The sequence below is a fragment of the Podarcis gaigeae genome (assembly GCF_964106915.1).
Source record: "Podarcis gaigeae genome assembly, chromosome: 5".
In the NCBI taxonomy this organism is placed as follows: Eukaryota; Metazoa; Chordata; class Lepidosauria; order Squamata; family Lacertidae; genus Podarcis; species Podarcis gaigeae.
Window position 1 is genome coordinate 4,806,027 of NC_139681.1, and position 21,123 is coordinate 4,827,149.

Consider the following 21,123-nt stretch of genomic DNA (forward strand, 5'->3'; position numbering starts at 1 on the left):
AAAATGCTGATTTCTGCCAGCACTCTTTTTGCCAGATAAGGTGCCATTAGATCGCTTCATATCCCTGATGGGTAGCTTCTTCCTCCGCTACTGAATACCAGTTGCTAGAAACCGCAGGAGGGGGAAGAGTGCTGTCATGCTCAGATCATGCTTGCAGGCTTCCCAGAATGCTGATCCAGCAGCCGGTCTGTTGTTACATTCATACTCCCATTTCTAATGTTTGGTTGGGCTCCTTCCACCCAAGTCTGGCTGGCCAGTATCTGCTTTGTTTATAGCATCAACAAGTCTCATCAAGAGTTTCTATCCAGCTCTTAGGAAGCCCAAAGGCTGAGAGACTCAAACACACAATATATTTTTCTGTTAAAGGTAAGTTAAAGAAAAGGTCAATAGTTTCGCTATAAAAATCTCAGCAGGAAGAACTTCCAGACCCTTTGAAGCTCAAGAATTCCATGACTTTTTCTACAGCGCTATTATTTGGGCTGGTTCGCCAGTGCGTGTGGCTACCAGAAGGCTGCATCTGCAGGTCAAATGTGCATGTGGCCTCAAACACAGTGCTTTCCGAATGAAGACAGCTCATAATCTGACTGCAGACTCTCTTGTGATGAGCAAGCAATTGGGCATACATGTGTGTTTCCCAAATTAAGGACGTGGACATAAGGACAACCTGGCTACAAATACATTAATAATCACAATTTCTGGGTCCGTTACTGAAGTTTATTAGATTTATTAAGCAATAAATCTGAGACAACATATGGTTTAAGCACTGGGGTGGTGGAATTGGAATCCAACTTAGAAAATGTTTCTTTTTTATAGAAAATAGCCCTGGAAAAATGTGTGTTACGGGTGTTTCTTATTGCGATTGTCTTTCCAGATACGATAGTTCAGCACAGAGGCAAAAGTTAGCCAGGCTAAATAAGGGTACATCAAATATGCTGCTGTTTTGTTGACATGGTACCAGACTGTAGTTGTAGCTGTTGCTGCTCCTGTGGTGAGCAATATAGTCACCAGCCCCTGAAAAAGAAATGAATGACGTTAAAATGAGTGCTTCATGGGATCCTAGAGCAGAGAGGGCTACAAAGAACTGCAACTTCAGCCACACACCCCTTTGCCTTGTTTTTGTGCTGATTACAGGCATTTACCCAATGTAGTACTTGACCCCTTCAACAGCAACATACCCAAATATCCATGGGCTTTTGTAAAGCAAAAAGTCAAATAGCCAAAGCTCCAAGGATTTTGGTTGAGCATGCCAACATGATCTGTCCTCATTATTGCTCACATTCCCAAGACCTTATTGTGGGAACTCTGCACAGTGGATCTCCTTCCCTCTGCCATACATGAAGGATCATCCGTCAGCAACTTCTGAAAGTCAGATTTCTGGCCAGACTTCACATGACTCATAAAATTGGACCCCATTATTGTTGAATTGCTGCTTTTGGGTTGTATTTTTGTATACTGTTTAGCGATTTATAAATATTAAGCAGTTAAAAATGCTTTGAAATTAATAAGCATTCCTCTGACAACTCTACAACACATACAAGTTTCCCAGCAGGTAATTTATTGCTGAAAGAATTCCCTTAAGGCAGAAAGCTGGCAAACCACTGCTCTAAGCCACAAGGGCATGGACTGACACAGAGCATTGCCCCACTTACCCAGCCTGTTTGGTGCTTTCCGAAGAATATGGGGACCCATGACCAATTTAATGCCAGGTTTCCTGCGTACAGCCCAAGGGGAACCAGGGATTTTTCATTGAAGCCTCCCAATTCCCTCCACACGAGGTAAGAACCATATCTGAAAGAATGGGGAAATGCCATTTGTCAGAAAATGGACTGGGTGCGTGAGGATTTTAACAGAAATCCTAAACTCCATACTGAGAATAATGCAAAAGTCATGAGACGCTAATACTTTCATACCTTGCCAGGGTTTCTGACCCATTAGAGATCGCTGAAATCTCCTTATCCTTCTCTACAAAGCCACAAATGCCTATATATTGCACAGTGTTACTGTAACTATTAAGTGTATAAAATTTTACAAACCTGTTAACAATAATCCTAAATAACCCACCCCACCCCAAAATCAGTTGAATACTCATCACAATTGTTAATGTCACCATGTTTTTCATAACTATGTATGTATCCCAAACTTCCATTATTAACCATAACTTGCTACCTTTCCAAAACATTTCAACAAATTGATAAATACAAGAATTAGAACTGGAATAAAACAGTTTATAATCTTAAAAGGTAGATTAAAACTAACTAAAATGAAGTGCAACTATTAAACTTTCGGCCCTTTGCCCAAAGGCCTTTCTGAACAAAATGTCCTGTCACCCAAACCTGCCTCCTAAAGGACAGGAACCATCAGGCCTCTGGCTGTCTCTTTGAGAACAGAAATTCCGTTACTGGGAGTGTCGCAACCAAGGAGGTCTTGCTTATTAGAGTGTGAAGACAGTTGGCATAAATCAGGAGACCAAAGCTCCAATTCCTACTCTGCTCTTAAGTTTGCTCAGTGACATTTGCAGCCAGGCTCCTCTGACAAGGGTAAAAATGAGTTTCTTAGAGCAAGGGTGGAATATATTGCATATGTGAGAAGTACGAAATAAATGTGAATACATTAAAAGATGATGTGGTTCAAGCAGCAGGGCTGTTCCTTTACATTTAAGTGTAGTGTGCAATTACATGCGACATTTGGCGCATGATTCTTTAACATCAACTTCGTTGGACTGGTCATGTTGTGCAGATGCCTGATGATCGTTTTCCAAAGCAACCACTCTATTCTGAACTTAAAAATGGAAAGCGTAATGCTGGTGGTCAACAAAAGAGGTTTAAAGACTGTCTTAAAGCAAAATTTTTAAAATGTAGTATAAACACCAACAATTTGGAAACACTTGTCTGTGAGCGCTCCAGTTGGAGAACAGCCTTTACCAAAGGAGTCATGGACTTTGAAGACACTTGAACTCAGGACACAAGGGAGAAACATGCTAGGAGGAAGGCACGCTTGGCAAATCCACACCATGATCAACTCCTGCCCCGAAACCAATGTCCCCACTGTGGAAGGACACGTGGATCCAGAATTGGCCTCCACAGTCACTTACGGACTCATTGTTAAAACCATGTTTATGGAAGACAATCTTACTCAGCTATGAGTGATTGCCAAAGAAGATGATGTGTAAACTTAGCTTGTGAAAACTAGCTTTTGCATTCTCTTCCACCAGGTGGCACTGAACAATGTGGAAAACACTTTGCGGAAACAACCTGTTCAAAACAGATGGGATCCCTGCCCTGCTAGCTAGGTTCCAGTGGCAGGGTTTCAAATCCCTGCTTTTAATAGGCAACCCAGTCAGATGGGCAGGGTGCAAAAAATAACATGGTTATCATGATTGCTTGGGTTTGCAAATACCAAGCAGCAAGGCTACCTAACTTCCTGTACAGCCATTCCCTAAGCAAGTTCTCAGCTGCAAACCACACTATAGCTGCAGCTCTGAAGGAAGCTGTTTCTTGCAAGCAAATGTCAGGGTTGCTGTCAGAAGGTGAAGCAGTGATGCCACACTAAGTTATCTTACGACTGTCATGTGGCATTGGAGGAAGGGCCCATCTGTCAGAAGGAGAGCACATGTTTTGCATGCAAAAGGACCCAAGTTTGATCCCTGGCATTTCCAAGTATTGCTGGAAAAGACCTGTTTGAAAGCAGTCAGTGAACACAAATACTGATGCACCTGGAGCAATGGCCGCACTCTGCCTAAGGCAGCGTCATACAGGGCTACTGCACCTACCCCAGCATTTGTACTAGCAAATGTGCATGCTCCACTATTATTTGTAGGTACGTATATTTATATTTATTTATTATATATATATTTATATGCGGGTGGCGCTGTGGGTAAAACCTCAGCGCCTAGGACTTGCTGATCGTCAGGTCGGCTGTTCGAATCCCCGCAGCGGGGTGCGCTCCCGTTGCTGTCCCAGAGCCTGCCAACCTAGCAGTTCGAAAGCACCCCCGGGTGCAGGTAGATAAACAGGGACCGCTTACTAGCGGGAAGGTAAACGGCATTTCCGTGTGCTGCGCTGGCTCGCCAGATGCAGCTTGTCACGCTGGCCACGTGACCTGGAAGTGTCTTCGGACAGCGCTGGCCCCCGGCCTCTTAAGTGAGATGGGCGCGCAACCCCAGAGTCGGACACGACTGGCCCGTACGGGCAGGGGTACCTTTACCTTTACCTATATTTATAGGCCTAGTACCAAGTGATACATACCTCAGCCTGTGCCCTTAAGTTCTAGACTGCAGACATCAAAACTTTACATCTCTGTTCAAGTGCTAAAAAAAACCTGGAAATGAACTTTTGCCACAATCTTAAGGAGCATGAAAATTCTCAAACTTCATTTCCCTATGAATCTCTACTTTCATTTTCTTTTTAATAAGCAAGTTTTCTAGCCCATAGGGTGAAATATGGGCATAATCCCTTCAGATATCCAAAACCAGAAAAGAGCTTGATGGGATTTACTTAGGCAAGTTCAGATTTCTTAGTGTACATATTTTTAAAGGCCTTAAACAACTATATTGTAAAAATAAGACTACATACCCCATTGACGAATATAATGCTCCCCAGACAGGTGGGAAAACCCAGTTGGGGGGGCGCCAAGAGGGCTTCTCCAGTGATTCATACCACGTAGGCAGTTCTTTCTTGACAATCCTAGCTCCCCAGATGCTACCGGCATTTGGCAAGAGTGTGAAAGCAACAGCAGGAGCCCATGAGGGAAGCGCTTCCATTTCTGAAACAAATATGCAAACTGGGTGAGAGTTGACTTTGCAAAGTGCAGTTTCACAAATACCAGCAAAATATTAGCAGTGCAGAAAAGCTGATCATTGGGCCTATATGCCTTTGCATGCCAGTGGCTGAGGGTTCAAAAGCAAGGAAGGGCTGCTGCCCTGCTGCAGCAACAAACTGGCCGCCTCAACTGGTTTCCAAAGACTGAAGGTGGGGAACTGATTCTATTGAACAGTGCTGCGTGTTTTCAGTTCATACAAAAAACTCTGTAGTGTTTGACTGGTGAGTCCTTACCCAAACATGTAGAATCGTAGAGTTGGACGGGACCTCTAGGGTCATCTAGTCCAACCCCCTCCAATGCAGGAATCTCAACTACAGCACCCATGAACTGGACACAGAATTCCAGGTGTGGCAGAATAGAGCAAGACTATTACTCTCCCCTTGAGCTGCCTGTGGTTACCCAATCTCTGTGTGTGCGTGCGTGTGCAATTCAGCATTTTTAAAAGTGCAAATGGGATTCAATTAGGTTTACCGTATTTTTTGCTCTATAAGACTCACTTTTTCCCTCCTAAAAAATAAGGGGAAATGTGTGGGCGTCTTATGGAGCGAACGCAGGCTGCGCAGCTATACCAGAAGCCAGAACAGCAAGAGGGATTGCTGCTTTCGCTGCGCAGCGATCCCTCTTGCTGTTCTGGCTTCTGAGATTCAGAATATTTTTTTTCTTCTTTTCCTCCTCCAAAAACTAGGTGAGTCTTGTGGTCTGGTGTGTCTTATAGAGCGAAAAATACGGTAGGTGGAAGGAAGAGGGTGAAGTTGGAACTTTCCTAGGAGAAAAGTATTCCAGCAAATACGGTAATGGAAGCATTACCTGCGAGGAGGCCAAGCCTTATAAACAGCATCAGACACAGGAAGGTGTTACAGAAACCCGTATAACTTGTTTCAATTAATTGTTCTAACTGTTGCTTAGCATACTTAGAAAAGTCTCTTTTTGGGTGCAGCAAGGTAAAAGAAGCTCAGAGTTCACATATACTCCACCTGCCTGTTTTATGAACATGAATTTCTGGACATGCTCTATGGCAGCTATCCTAACCCCACTTGCCTGGAAGGAAGCCCCCTTGAATTCAATGGGACATACTTCCTAGTTGACATGGTAACGATTCCACTGTACCTCACTGGGTTATCCTTCCTGCCATAGTCAATAAATTGTTTGTGCAAATAATTAGGATTTTTTTTTTATTACAACACCAGCAGCGGACCAACATGCAAAAGGTAAATGCTTCCCATCATGTTATCTCCATGCCAGGAAAAAATGCTGATTGTTTCATTTCTCTATATCCAGGTTCACTATGAAAGGCCCAGGAACATCAGGGCCAGAGGGTTTTTTTAAAGATATTGACTCTGCCAACCACGGGAATGAGAATTAATTCCCTACTGGAGGCAAATGTGCTAAAGGAAAACGCCCATCCTCCTCTCTTTAGTGTAATTTGAACTCTCTACATAATACATTTGGTAAAACAGGGCAGAGGTTGTGTAAGTTATTACATTGCTTCTACAACAAGCCTAACAGGAAAAAAGTGGCTTCAAAAGTAAGAGACGTGATCAGTTAAACAAGTAGAGACCTTTCCACTCATATCAAGTTGTCCTGTGAAATCGGACTTGTTTCATAATGTTTGCAAAACTTATCACCCTTTTTATGTAATCTCTCCATGTAATGGTTGTGGCTGAACTGCAGCCATTTTACACATTGTAATAGCTAGCTCAAGTGATGCTAGGGAAGAAAATGGGTATAATAAAAAGCCCCCACCCCAAGTAACAGCACCACCCAAAGTTGCTCATTTGCAAAGTGGACCGGCTGAAATCAATTGACAAGCAACCCAAATCCATTTATTTCAGTGAATCTGCTTAATTTGGATAAGAATCACTCACTGGACATAGTAGGGGTTAATTGCTATGCTTTAACCAATCCAGGAGCAAAGAAAATCTATAAAGGTTGGGAAATTCATTCTGGACTAAGAATCCACCCAAAAAGAATGTGCCTTTAACAGCCGCTTGGCAGGCTAGAAATTAGCAAGTGAAGTGCCCCCACCCCCACCCCACCCCCGGCCAGCATGCTGCGATAAGAAGGTCACTGAGACTCGGTGAACTGCCCTGAGACCTCCAGGTATAGGGCAGTATATAAATTCTAACAACAACAACAACTACTGACCTGAGGAAGTGAAAACTGCACGCTCTCCTCTTAGCTCTACTCTGCTGAGTTAGGATAAATTACTTCATTTTCTGGTCCCTTGTGTCCTCACATTTGTTTTTATTCATTTCTGTGTTCTAACTGTTCATCGGATAAGGGAGGATATTTTGGTCTTTGCCCTATTAATCCTTTAGCCCCAGTACTTCTGCAACAACCAACAATTTAACTAGAAGAAAGTTAGGCTAAGGGCTCAAAGGCAAGACCAGAAACAAAAGGAGGCAAGTGAACAGATTTCCTCCTTTTATTTCTGGCCTTTAATAGCAGCTGCACATTTTACATGTGAATTTTTCTCAGCACTTTTTCTGCAGGCCAAGAAAAGCTTTCTCTGCTGAATTCCATGCTGGCCAAGGGACAAGAGGAGGGCCAGGTGTGGTGGCCGAAGAGGGTGACATCCCTAAAAAGCACTTCATGGAGATTTGCCAAAGGATGGTAAAACATGTTGCTACAGAACGATAATCACATTTAATCTCATGTAAATTAAATTCAGGCAGTCATAACTTTCAGTCTCCAATGCAAATCAACAATGAAATCCATGCTACTCCATTCAATTTTTTTAAAACTGCTTCAGGCTAGTGTGGGAGTTAAGCATGTCAGAATCAGCACCTGCTCTACCAGTCAGGTTTCTGCTTTCTTTAGACACTTAACCCCTACAACTCCTGCTTGCAAACTTGCTTTGATATAGCCAAGTGCCGACTCCTAGTTGTGAAGGTAGCTCCTGTCTAACATGTGTCTTTTAAAGCTGAACTGCATGGAGAAATTCAACTGCTGAAACAAAGTGTTGAATGAAATCATCCAGTGAATTAACACTGTCAGGGGTCCCTTTACCTTTTTTATGAAGGCCTCTAGAGCCCTGGCATTAAAAAGGCAGCAACAGAGGCAGATTTATAAAGTTGCTTCTCTCCTGTTGAATGCTCTGAGCCAGTGTGGAATTGTAGAAGAACCCAAAGCAAGGTTAACTTTTCAAGAAAAGGCACACATCACCAAACAGCCCTAATATGCAATTGATTCAACCCCAATGACCGTAGCTCATTTAAATCATGGGTGCTAGGCAGTTAGTTTTGGATGAACTGGCTGGTGATGGGGAGGCTGTTTTGCTGCAACTGCCCCCACCCCCTAAAAAAACTCTGAACAAGTTATAAATACAGCTCTTTATTCAATTGCTGTGGTTTATCAAGGCATTGGGCAAATTGTTCCAAGTCTCCAGGAGGGGATGGAAGAGATCTATCTAGACAATACAGAGGGCTAGAGGACCCCCTGCTCTTTTGGAGAAGCCTGGAAAGGGGGAGCTGGGGTAGCACCCCAACCCAGCCTCTGCAGCAAGTGGTGGGGTTTGCTTTCTCCTATTTAGTTTCTATGCTGGCAGCTGAGGAGGCCAGGCGGCATCTCTCCAGGCTTCCGTTTTCAGTCGCTGACTTCTACAAACTTGCTGGCCTGCGGAGGTGGGGGTCGCCCAGATGGGCCGCGGGAGATGCGCTGCCGGGATTTCACGCCGCCCTTTCGGGGTTACTACGGTACCTGCTCAGGGCAGCCAGGTAACAATATCTCTGGCAACGGGAGGACCATCGGGAATACGCGTCCGACTCGGCGGAGCCCCTGCCTTCCTTGCAAGCTGTGGGTAACGCCCTTCCCAAGTTAGGCACAACCTCCTCGTGCCTTTGCCTCTACTATATATGGACTCCCCCCCCCCTTTCCTTTCCTTTCCTTTCCTTTGCTATGATCCTGTAGGTTTTTAAGCAGAGGTTCGGGACGGCTCAGTCGGGAGACCTTGAAACTCTTAAATCTCAAGGTCGCGGGTTCGAACCCCACGTGGCAGGTTCGTGCATTGCAGGGGGGGTTGGACTAGATGACCGGGGGATCCCTTCCAGCTCTACAGGTCCTAGGAAGCTGCCCACGCTGCTAGTCCTCAGTGCGCATCTGCTGGAGCAAGCGCTTGCAAAGGCGTTAGAACCCGTACCTGCGTCGGCTGCTGCTGCTGCTGCTGCTGTTTCCTCCGCCGACCTCGCTGCTCGGAGAAAGCGAAAGGGTTGTGGGAAAGGAAGCGAGGGAGCGGCCCACTGGGCGGGCGAGAGGGAGGCGGAGAAGGGAGCAAGGGGCGCGCCCATCTCGATGCCGGGGAGAGAGAGGAAGAGGCGCTTTGGAAATGCCTTGGGAAACAGGGAAAAAAGCCACTCCTAGCAGCGCCTGATTTATAACACAGAACGCAACCATTTCATCATGGGACCACGGAGCATCAGAAAGTATAACACAATGCATTTGCAAGAGAACCGGAATCAACCGCAGCAGAATGCAGTTATGCACGAGCCTCTTACACAGGTGCCTTAATCGAAATAAAATGAAATAAAAATATTTCCAGTAGCACCTTAGAGACCAGCTAAGTTTGTTATTGGTATGAGCTTTCGTGTACATGCACACTTCTTCAGATACTTCTTCAGATACAGGTGCCTTGAGTATGGCTGACAACTTCATTGAGAGGCCTGAGTTTGCTTTTGCCAGGTCATCTCATTGACATTAGGTCTACTTTGAGACAAAGAGAGTCATTTCCTTTTTCTCTTCAGATCTTTCATATTTGAAAATCCCTTCTTGAAACAATGTGTCGTGAACTGTAGCCAATGCTCTTAAAAAGAGGTGTGGATACGGTTTCTGGTTGTGTGCCCACAAAAACTATTTTGATGGCATAGTATACAAGACTAAGGGACGCTGGTGGCGCTGTGGGTTAAACCAGAGAGCCTAGGGCTTGCCCATCAGGTCGGCGGTTCGAATCCCACGACGGGGTGAGCTCCCGTTGCTCGGTCCCTGTTCCTGCCAACCTAGCAGTTTGAAAGCATGTCAAAGTGCAAGTAGATAAGTAGGTACTGCTCCGGCGGGAAGGTAAACGGCGTTTCCATGCACTGCTCTGGTTCGCCAGAAGCGGCTTAGTCCTGCTGGCCACATGACCCAGAAGCTGTACGCCGGCTCCCTCGGCCAATAAAGGGAGATGAGCGCCGCAACCCCAGAGTCGGCCACGACTGGTCAGGGGTCCCTTTACCTTTACAAGACTAGGCTAAAATGTCTAGATGTTTCTTTGATTGTCCTTGAATCTTCCTGCCACACTTGCCATTCTCTCCTGCAACACCCTTGGAGAACCACTGCTTCAAAACCTGGTCCTTTGGCGGAAACGGCCTTTTCCCTTCTCTCTCAGCCACATCACAGCTGAGCCAATGCGTGCTTTTTATTTTATTTTGGGAACTTCAAGAAAGCCCTCCAAGAAATTCTGAAGGTTTAAGGCAAATGCAGGAGACAGAGGTAGCAGAAAAGAGATAGGCTCCCAGGTGAGAGCCTATGGCTTTAAGCAATGCATATTTTCCTTTGCTGTAAGTCACTTGGAAAGGGACGCGGGTGGCACTGTGGGTAAAACCTCAGCGCCTAGGACTTGCTGATTGTATGGCTGGCGGTTCGAATCCCCGCGGCGGGGTGAGCTCACGTCGTTCGGTCCCAGCTCCTGCCCACCTAGCAGTTCGAAAGCACCCTTAAGTACAAGTAGATAAATAGGTACTGCTTTATAGCAGGAAGGTAAACGGCGTTTCCGTGTGCTGCGCTGGTGCTGGCTCGCCAGAGCAGCTTCATCACGCTGGTCACGTGACCCGGAAGTGTCTCCGGACAGTGTTGGCCCCCGGCCTCTTAAGCGAGATGGGCGCGCAACCCCAGAGTCGGTCACGACTGGCCCATATGGGCAGGGGTACCTTTACCTTTTTAAGTCACTTGGAGACCTTCAGGTGACAGCTGGGGGGGGGCAAGGTGCTCGAGAAGATGGTGGCAATTCAGCTGCAGGCATGTTTGGAGGAAATCCGTTATCTGGACCCATAACTCCTCCCTCTTGATCCCACCATTTAAGCTAAAACTAATTTTGAACACTATGGTCATGAAAGAAAAACACAACCTTTCCTGTTTTATAGTTGCCCTTTTTTTTATTGTCAGCAGTATAAAGGTAACTTCAACACACAGACTAAGCTCATCAGGCCTTAACTTCTAAGCAGAGATGTATATCTAATTGCATTTTTAGATGTGAAATTTAAGAGAACTTAAGAAGTAAATAAATGCACACATCAAAAGTTAACCACTAGAATGTCTATGGGGATTAAAATTTCTATGTTGCAACAAAGAAAAAAAGTTGTGGAACCTTAAAGACTATCAGATTGGATTAAGATTCAGGGAGCCATGTTGGTCTGATGCAGTCGAAATATATATATATATATATATATATAATTAAAAATTCCCAGTAGCACCTTAGAGACCAAATTTGTTCTTGGTATAAGCTTCCGTATGCATGTACACTTTTCAGCTACCACAGATTGGATTAAGGTGTATTTATCTCCCTTAACATCTTCACACTTTAAACATATACGAATCTAGAAAAGTCTGTGTCTCTTTAATTCTGTGACTCACAACACACACACGCAACAACCTGGCACATATCTGCTCGTCAGAGCCATACGTGCCAGTGGATTTGTGCCTCTGTGTTTTTGTGGTAGATACGCGTCTACCACACGAGTACGTGTAGAGAGAGGGGGGACCTTGGGTGCGGTGGAACCCTCTTTTCTACGGCTCGGGTTTCCAGGCCGCGGAGGGGGAAGCTTTTTGCTAACGGACCGGGCCTTGCATTTCTGGCTTTCCGGCCTCACACGCGGAAGGAGGCTCCCGTTGCCATGGCGACCTCCGCCGCGCCGCACCTGCTGCCGCCGGGCCTCTCGGCAGGCCGCGCTCTCCCCTTCCCGGCCCTGCGGCGATGGCTCAGCCGAGGCGGAGCCCCGAGGCCCCCCGGCGCGGGGGAGGCGGCGAGCGCGGCGGGGCTGTTGCGGGACGCAGCGGCGGCGGAGGAGGACGAGGCGCCGGGGCCGGGGCCTGGCGTGAAGGCGCGCCGGGCTCCCGAGGAGGCTTCGGTGCTGCTCTTCCCCGGCCAGGGCAGCCAGTTCGTGGGGATGGGCCGCGGGCTCCTGCGCTACCCGAACGTGCGGGAGCTGTACCGCGTGGCCGAGGGCGTCCTGGGCTACGACCTGCTCGGCCTCTGCTGCCAAGGGCCCGGCGCCCAGCTGGAGCGCACCGTGCACAGCCAGCCCGCCGTCTTCGTCAGCTCCCTGGCCGCCGTGGAGAAGCTGCACCAGGAGCAGCCCAGGGTGAGGGGGCACCGCGGGGTCATCTAGTCCAGCCCCCGGGGCCAGGCAGGAGTCTCAGCTAGAGCAGCCGCCTCCCCGAGAGAGGGGTGGGAAGGCAGGGGGCAGAGCAGGAGCATCTCCCACCTACGGGGCTTTCAGCAACTGGCATTCAGAAGCACTGACTGGGTTGCCCTCTCCTCACCTCCATTTGTCTAATCCAGGGGTGTCCAGACTTTTTTCAAAGAGGGCCAAATTTGATGAAGTGAACATGCCTGAGGGCCCACCAAAGTTATTGACCTTTTTAAAGGATTGATGTTGTGCTTTTTCTTAGATTTCGCCCCCCCCCCAGGAAATAAACTGCCAGAGGCCGGATTAAACCAACCGGCAGGCCGGATTAGGCCCCCAGGGCCAGACTTTGGACATGCCAATACTCTTAAAGGCTGCCACCTCCTGTGGGAGGGAGTGCCGTAGTTTGACTATGTGAAGCACTTGGGTTTTGTCTGCCCCAGCCTCCCAATGTTCAGCTTCCTGGGATGCTTCACTAGAGTTCTGTGTTAGGCGAAAGGGAGGGAGACTTTCCTCTGCCCACTTTCTATGTGCCAAGGAGAAAGAAGCAGGCTGCGGCACAATTGACAGTGCACACGGGGATGGGGTGCCGTTCCTGCGTTTCTCACACTTTGTGAACAGGTAGGGTGTTTCTGCATCATTTCCACTTGTTGCTTACTGGAGACTTTTTAAATTTCTACAGGTAGTGGAGAGCTGTGTGGCAGCTGCTGGATTCAGCATTGGAGAATATGCAGCCCTTGTTTTTGCAGGAGCCATAGACTATGCAGAAGGTATCAAGAAAGTACCCTTGCCCTTTCATATTAAATGTTTATCTAAAATCTTTGCAATGCAAGGATAGCATGTAGCCGGGGGGCACGGCAGGGGGGGGTGTAGCCCCAGGTGCACAATTTGGGGGTGGGGCACAAACCAAGAACCCCCCTGGGATCCCCATCCTGCCCTGTCTGCTGCTGGGGGTCTCTGGGCCCTGGAGCCCAGCCTCACTGCTGCATCTCCAGCCCCCTTGCTGAATGGCTGCCTGGCCAGCATTGGGGGAGTGGGATTCACATGCCAAGGCTCTTTCGCTGGGCTCCTCCTTTTGCAAGTGGGGAGGCAGAGCAGCATGGCCCTGCTTGGTTCCAGTGGTGATGGCTGCCCACGTGCACATGCACCCCAGGTGCCAGCAGACAACTTGTGTTGCTGACTGTGGCGCATTAGTCTTGGCACACAATTCTTTGTGGTCCTCTGCTAGTGAAGGCAATGGCCGAGCTTCATGCTCTGCCACCAGGAGGGAGGCGGAGAGCAGGCAGGGGTGGGGCACACCGCCTGCAGGGGCATGGTGCCCAGCACGGGCAGGGAGGCAGCCACGATGGAACCCCACCAGGATCGCGCTGCCGGGGGCGGTGCGCTCCCCTCACACTCCTCTTCCTCCGCGACTGAGTGAAGGGTATCTTAAAGGTAAAGGTAAAGGTACCCCTGCCCGTACGGGCCAGTCTTGACAGACTCTGGGGTTGTGTGCCCATCTCACTCAAGAGGCCAGGGGCCAGCGCTGTCCGGAGACACTTCCGGGTCACGTGGCCAGCGTGACATCGCTGCTCTGGCGAGCCAGAGCCGCACACGGAAATGCCGTTTACCTTCCCGCTGGTAAGCGGTCCCTATTTATCTACTTGCACCCAGGGGTGCTTTCGAACTGCTAGGTTGGCAGGCGCTGGGACCGAACGACGGGAGCGCACCCCGCCGCAGGGATTCGAACCGCCGACCTTTCGATCGGCAAGTCCTAGGCGCTGAGGCTTTAACCCACAGCGCCACCTGCGTCCCGAAGGGTATCTTAGTGTCCAGCTATTTTATTTCTTCCTCAACTTTATGTGTTACATCTTTGTGCTATTTAAGTAATAAGTAAGTAAAATTGAAATCCAGATCAAGTCCATATAATGTGTACAAAAGTATAAAGTATAACCAACTTTGCAGTGGATAAAATGTGAGGATTTCTTGTATTAATATCTTCATAGACATATTGGGAACCGCCCAGAGTGGCTGGGGAGGCCCAGCCAGATAGGCGGGGTATAAATAATAAATTATTATTATTATTATTATTGGGAACAAGTTGTAAGATTCTGAATTTAAATATCATTGCTTGCAGGAAAGTTGCTTCAGCTAGTCTGAAGCCAGCTTCTGTTGACATAAATACAGTTTGGGGCAGACAGTAGCTTAGTTGAGCATTATGCGAAATCATGACTTGTATGAACTCTATTAACTGAAACCATGGTTTGAGTTTCCAAACACCCAAAAGGCTTACTAAGCCATGGATGACAAATTCACTTCAAACTGTAGTTTCTGTTTGTTGGTTTGTTAATTCAGATGTGCAAAAGCATAGACTACATTGGACATCACACTGAACTATGTTTTAGCATAGCGTGCATGAGCCCAGCTTCTCTGGCTTTTGTGCCTCTCCTTTCCCAGCTCTGGTGACATGGGAAGCAACATTTACAGGTGAAACTCGAAAAATTAGAATATCGTGGAAAAGTTCATTTATTTCAGTAATTCAACTTAAAAGGTGAAACTAATATATGAGATAGACTCATGCCAAGAGAAAGATGAGAGACATGAGACCGAGCAATGCAGAAGAGCTGAAGGCTGCCATTGAAGCATCCTGGTCTTCCATAACACCTCAGCAGTGCTGTAGGCTGATAGCATCCATGCCACGCCGCATTGAGGCATTAATTGATGCACAAGGGGCCCAAACCAAGTACTGAGTACATATGCATGCTTCTACTTCTCAGAGGTCCAATATTGCTCTATTTGCAATCCTTGTTTTGCTGATTTTATTTAATATGCTAATTTTCTGAGATTGTTAATTTGGGGTTTTCATCAGCTGTATGCCATAATCATCACAATTATAACAAATAAAGGCTTGACATATCTCGCTTTGCATGTCATGAGTCTATCTCATATATTAGTTTCACCTTTTAAGTTGAATTACTGAAATAAATGAAATTTCCCACGATATTCTTATTTTTCGAGTTTCACCTCTAAATAAAAGCAGAAGTGAACACTTCAGTACTCTCCTCAGCTGTGGGACTGTACAAGCCTAGGAGGCTAGACTTGTTTATGCCATGCTAAATGAGAGTTTGGTGTGATGTCCAAATTACTACATTTCCTTAGGCATGGCTTGGCATGTTATGTGAATGTAGCCTATCTATGTTAACCAGAGTGAAAGCATGAAAAAATATACATATGGGTCCCTGTTGCAAGAATCCAAATTGCCAGCCCTTCATGCTTAATTTTCCTGGATACTTAGGTTCTGGTCATCTTGAATCTACATTAGTGGTATTTTAGGGAACCCCTGAAATCTGTGGATGTGTATCAGATGTTCTTCAGTTGTGGACAAGGACCACACAGCTGCATGGGTGTGTTCCGTGGTGCGCTTTCTGTTCATGGCAGACAGCAGCCTAGCCAGTGTTCTTTATAACTGACTGTGCACTCTGGAACAGGTCCCAGAATCTTCTGCACCGCATGCAAGTACTGTGGTGGTCAGTTTGATATGGAAAGGGTTCCCTGCAAGTAAAAAAGTTTGAAAGCTGCTACTCTACATCACAGAATACAATATTGTGTAATTAAACATTTCAGAGTTTTCACCTCTCTCTCTATGAAATCATTACATGGAAACATGCATTTAAGTTTGTAAAATCACAGCCAATTTTCTTTGTAGCTTCCATTTATCTTATGCTGAAGTTAAGTCCTCTTAGAGTTTCTTTCTTTTCTCTAGCCTTATATGCAGTGAAGGTGCGTGCTGAAGCCATGCAGGAGGCATCGGAAGCTGTCCCAAGTGGAATGCTATCTGTTATTGGCCGGCATAATTCAAATTATGCCACTGCTTGCTTGGAAGCTCGTGAATATTGCAAGTCATTGGGCATTGAAAATCCTGTATGTGAAGTTTCAAACTACTTGTTTCCAGGCAGCAGAGTCATTGCAGGACATTTGCAGGTATTATTTCAAAATAATGGTTCTGAATATCTGGAAATTGGTGGGGTTTTCAGTAGCACTGCTGACAGCCAAGAGAACAGTAGTCCTTAGTCATATTCTGTATTTTGAGGGGAGAAGTTTGCTTGCTTGTTATATGAATTGTATTTTTATCCTGCTTTTTTTTTACATGCAAAGTACCTATACTAATAGCCATCAATTGATATATTTAATTTTTTAAAATAATAATAAACACATTTAAAACCATTTCACAATAATAACAATAGTAATGAGAATAGCAGAAGAACAGCATTAAAAATAAGTTAATGTTTGAAATCAAAGGAGCAATGAAAAGATTTTCACTGATTTCTAAAGGGCGGGGAGTACAATAGATTTAGGCAAACAGGTCTTACAGACAAGCACATTTGCAGTGGGAAAAGGGCTGCCCTCCTCAGACAGAGATGATATCAGGGCCAGATGACCTCATAGTGAAAGGGGCTCCTTGGTTTATCCGACTAAATTTTTCTAGCTTTAAAGTTAAGCATCTTGTTAAGTACCTTGAATTGAACATAGGCACTGACTGGTGGAGCTCCTTAATATTCCCAATGCATGCTGTTCTGCTAACCCTGGTCACCAGCTGTGCAGCTACATTCTGAGGTTTCTGAACAATATTCAAAGGCAGCCGCTTGTAATTGGGATTAGAATTGAAGCCTGTCACCTGGCAACAGGATCTAACTGACATGCAGTGATGATGTAAAGCACATGTAGCAACCTAGTGCTCCTCTCCAAATGTTTTTGAACAAAGCTCTCCTCATCCCCAGATGTATTCCAACAACATATGGAGAGCACCACATTGGCTACCCTTGGTATAAAACAAAAATGGAAATGCAACAAATGCAATTCAGGTATAAAAGCCACCCGCCAACATTTGGGTAGCAAAGTCTAAGCCAGTACGTTTCCCTATAAAGTTTTAAGTCTCTGTTGTATGCTTTTTATGTCCTTTATTTTCTTTCTCTTGGAGGCATGCGTCCTCTGACTTGTAGGCCACAATGAATTTATAGGGTTTTCCTAAGAGCCAAATGGCATTAACAGCAGTTCTAGATTGAAGGCAGTAACTCTGTTTTTGTGGTTCAGTGTTCTGTTTCGTTTTTATTTCAGGCTTTGGAGTTTTTGCAGCAAAATTCGAAAAAATACTCATTTGTGAGAGTGAAAATGCTGCCAGTCAGTGGTGCTTTTCATACGCAACTTATGGAACCAGCAGTGGGACCTTTGTCTGAAGCCCTCAACTCAATTAATATTCAGAAGCCTCTCATCCCTGTCTATTCAAATGTGGAAAACCGGAGATACACTGAACCGAAACAGATCCAGCGCTTGTTAGTGAAGCAGTTGGTTTCACCAGTGAAATGGGAGCAGACGATGCATGCCATCTATGAAAGGAAAAAAGGAGTAGGATTTCCTTATACTTATGAAGTGGGGCCTGGGAAACAGCTAGGAACAATCCTAAAAGGCTGCAATTTGAAGGCCTGGAAGTTCTATAAACATATTGATGTTTCAGAAGATGAAGAAGCATAGAGATGTCTGTAGGAAAAGTTTTCATTTTAAATGGATTTATTGTTAGGTAAAAATGAAATCATGCAAGCCCTGGAGGAAGACACAACATAGTCTTTTGGAGAGGGAGCTGTATACTGTTGTGCCATTGCTATTTCCCTACACAACTAGCACAGAAGAATTGCTTGTTACCTCAGAGGCCACTCTGCGTCTCACTTCTTCAGACAAACAGATTTGACCATGAGTCATCAATTACTTTGCTACAAACTTTTTAAAGAATTGTTTTTTAGAAGCCTGATCAATAGTACCTGCATTGGCCAAAGAATCGTGGTGACTTATGCTCAGTGTCTTGCTTTAACTTTTAAGAATCAGTGAAATAATAATAAAGTTAAAATGCTTTCTTTGTTTTACGTATCATTTATTGTGTGTGAGAGATCTGCATTTGGTGTTTATAATTGGCAACTGTAACTCGCCCCACTGAGGCGAGTTACAGTGATTGTATTGGATGCAGTGATTGTGTTACCCATTGTATGCTATCTATGCATAATGTACCATTAGTTTTTTTAGAATACTCACACTATTAAGGTCCCCATTTTGCAAAGTACCTCATCAGTTTTCCTTCTGGACATGAGTAAAATTATAAATCGGGCACCACAGAAGAAGAAGAAGAAGAGTTTGGACTTGATATCCCGCCTTTCACTCCCCTTAAGGAGTCTCAAAGTGGCTAACATTCTCCTTTCCCTTCCTCCCCCACAACAAACACTCTGTGAGGTGAGTGGGGCTGAGAGACTTCAGAGAAGTGTGACTGGCCCAAGGTCACCCAGCAGCTGCAGGTGGAGGAGCGGAGACGCGAACCCGGTTCCCCAGATTACGAGACTACCGCTCTTAACCACTACACCACACTGGCTTTTTGAAGAGTTGGGTCTTACTGACTGGACGCAGAAAAGGCTCTTCTAAAGACCATGTGCTGTAGACAACTGAGTGGTACTCAGAATAGACCCATTGAAATTAATGGGCTGAAGTTAGCCGTGCCTTTTAATATCAGTGGATTTTGTCGGAACATGAGCTCCTTCTGTGTAGCTGGTAACAGCATTGGTGTTTAAGCGTCAGGAGTTTTTCTTGAGACGCTTCCATCTGTTCAGAAGATGTCCAGAAAGAAAAGCTGGGAAACGTTACATAGCATCCCAGGCCACTCTCAACTTATATGGGGATTGTGTTCCATGGAGAATACCTATAGCCAAAAACACATATAGTCAAAGCACATTAGGTTCAACAGCATGTGGATTGCCAAAGTTTTCCCCCTCAGATGCCCATCACCTTTTTAAATCCCCCCCCCCAAGCGCATAAAGCTGATTGTGCAAAGTTAAGTGTGTAAATTGCAAGTTACCTGTATTCTTGCTAACAGCCTTCCACTATATGTTTGCTTTTCAGTCAAAAGTATAAGGGTAGTGCAGCACTGTGTTGTGTTAAGTGGCTTACAGTGCAATCTTCTGCCAGTCTGAGAAAAGACAGGACTTAAGGGAAAACACAGGATATTGGTCCCATGATTATATCATGAGGATGCTGCACAAAAAGCGAGTGAAGAAAACGTTACCATCCCACACTGAACACTTGCTGTGGAAGCACTCCTAACAGTGGATGCATTTTAGATATTCTTTCTAGAATCATCTCAGGTAGTCTTCTGCCAGAGGATGGCAGCAGTGTATAAATCATTTCTTACAGCTGAGATAGGTTAAAAAATTGCTTTTTTTTTTTTGGTAGCAAATACAAAATGTAAGCATGCTTTTTGTTTGTACGACACCTGTGGGTTGAAATAAATCTCAGTGTCCAAAAGCATTGAATTGCAATAAAAAAACAGTTCCTGGATCTTCCTCAAGTCACAAGTCAGTGAGTTACAAACTGAAAGATATACATCTTTCAGAGCAAATTATATTTTTTGAAACGTCGGGATTTCAGTTCTAATAAAACCAGTGCATTATGTCAATGTAGTTTCTTGTTTCTTGGCTATTCAACAACTACAAAATACTTCTAGATGTGAAAATCCACTCTTAGAGCTGAGCTCTGCTGCCATGATTTGCAGACATGGTATATTTCGGGCAGGATCTTATTGCTGGATATGAGCCAGCAGTAGAAGGTTTAGGTAAGCTGGCACAGGAATATAACCAGCATTCAGTGTTATCTACAATAGCAGCACCTTTCTGAAAGAAATAGAGGTACAGTTTCTATGAAGAAAAAGTTTCTATGAAGAAATTGTTCATCGTAAATCTGAAACTGATTTCCTTCTAGCCTGTCAGGACAAATTCCACTCTTGATGTGTGTAAACATTAACTACAATAAAGCTCAGAGGAGGCCTCTGTATACTTTAGCATAAGGGTGTGGCATATTGTCAGCTCAATGTTCAAATTCCTGTTTTGAAGCTAATTCTTGTTTTTGATGCAAGAGTGTGTCCTACAAAGAAACACTGATTCTTTGCTTTTAGAATCTGATTGCTAAAAAGGGCCTTGCAAGAGCCCCAGCAGCAGCAAACTGGTGGAGGAGGCCTGAAAGGTGTCTTCTAAAAGTTCTGTGTCTTTCTGAATGTTTTCCTGGCAAACTTTTGTCAGTGTTGTCATTATTAGCACATATATTAATAGCAATTCCCATCATCCAAGTGCTGGTGCATAGGTAGCCAAAACCCACATATAAGAGATTGGTATTTGCAGAGTTGGGGAAGCCATGAGGTGGCAGAAATACAAAACAAAACAAAACAAAACCCTTTTAGGGGGGAAAGGCTCAGGGAAGACTGACGATCCCTGCAGCCTAAGATGGCCTAAGGATGCCAGTCCCAGCTCCTGCATCTTTTAAGTGGGGCTTGGAGATTCTTTTCCATAGCTTTCAGTGTGAAGTCATAAATAGTGGCTGTTAGTTGAGTTATGACCAAGTTTCCTTAATGTCTCTTTTAATTTTCTTGTAATTAATTACATGTTAAAGTTTTTTATCAGTCAAATTTATATTTTTTAAAAAAATAGTACGCCACTTTATAATCCAGAAATTCCTTAAGTACATAATCTTTATGAACTACAAGCTTTCTGTCTACCCATGCTAATTTATGTGTTTCCTATCTTCCTCCAAGGAGCTTAAGGGAAAACATACAGGTTTTTAGGTATTTTATTTTTGTCAAACATGCAAGCCCCCTATATGCAAGCCCCCTCTGAACTGGTAAATATAGGTCACTGGAACATACTACTGTATTGTGTTGACAACAGCATTTTCAAGTTTTGTCCTGATAAACTTTATTGAATACAGGTGGCGACCAGAGCCCATGTGCACATTGGCCAAGCACATATTGCCCCCATTCCATTCTCAGAGTCCACTATATCTTATGACCAGCATCAGAAAGTAAAAGTACCCCCCCACACACTAATTTAAGTCTGTATTTTTTCAAGCAGAGGACCATACCTCA

At 45.1% G+C, this 21,123-nt stretch overlaps 2 protein-coding genes across 3 annotated transcripts; one reads left to right on the top strand and one right to left on the bottom strand.

Annotated features, from left to right (window-relative positions):
• Positions 1–700: 700 nt before the first annotated feature.
• Positions 701–4,787, bottom strand: TSPO (translocator protein). The gene is made up of 3 exons (XM_083738989.1): positions 4,572–4,787; positions 1,650–1,788; positions 701–1,011 (listed from the first exon to the last, which is right to left on the bottom strand). Exons 1-3 carry the CDS (start codon positions 4,757–4,759, stop codon positions 838–840), a joined length of 501 nt encoding a protein of 166 aa, XP_083595115.1. The 5' UTR covers positions 4,760–4,787; the 3' UTR covers positions 701–837.
• Positions 4,788–11,669: 6,882 nt separating this feature from the next.
• Positions 11,670–18,081, top strand: MCAT (malonyl-CoA-acyl carrier protein transacylase). 2 transcript variants are annotated; one of them, XM_083738898.1, is made up of 4 exons: positions 11,670–12,152; positions 12,880–12,967; positions 15,940–16,157; positions 17,292–18,081. In XM_083738898.1, the coding sequence occupies exons 1-4, from the start codon at positions 11,685–11,687 to the stop codon at positions 17,703–17,705; spliced, it is 1,188 nt and encodes a 395-aa protein (XP_083595024.1). In that variant the 5' UTR covers positions 11,670–11,684; the 3' UTR covers positions 17,706–18,081. The 2 variants fall into 2 exon arrangements, with proteins under 2 accessions (XP_083595024.1, XP_083595025.1); XM_083738899.1 differs by having other exon boundaries at positions 11,670–11,987.
• Positions 18,082–21,123: the final 3,042 nt, after the last annotated feature.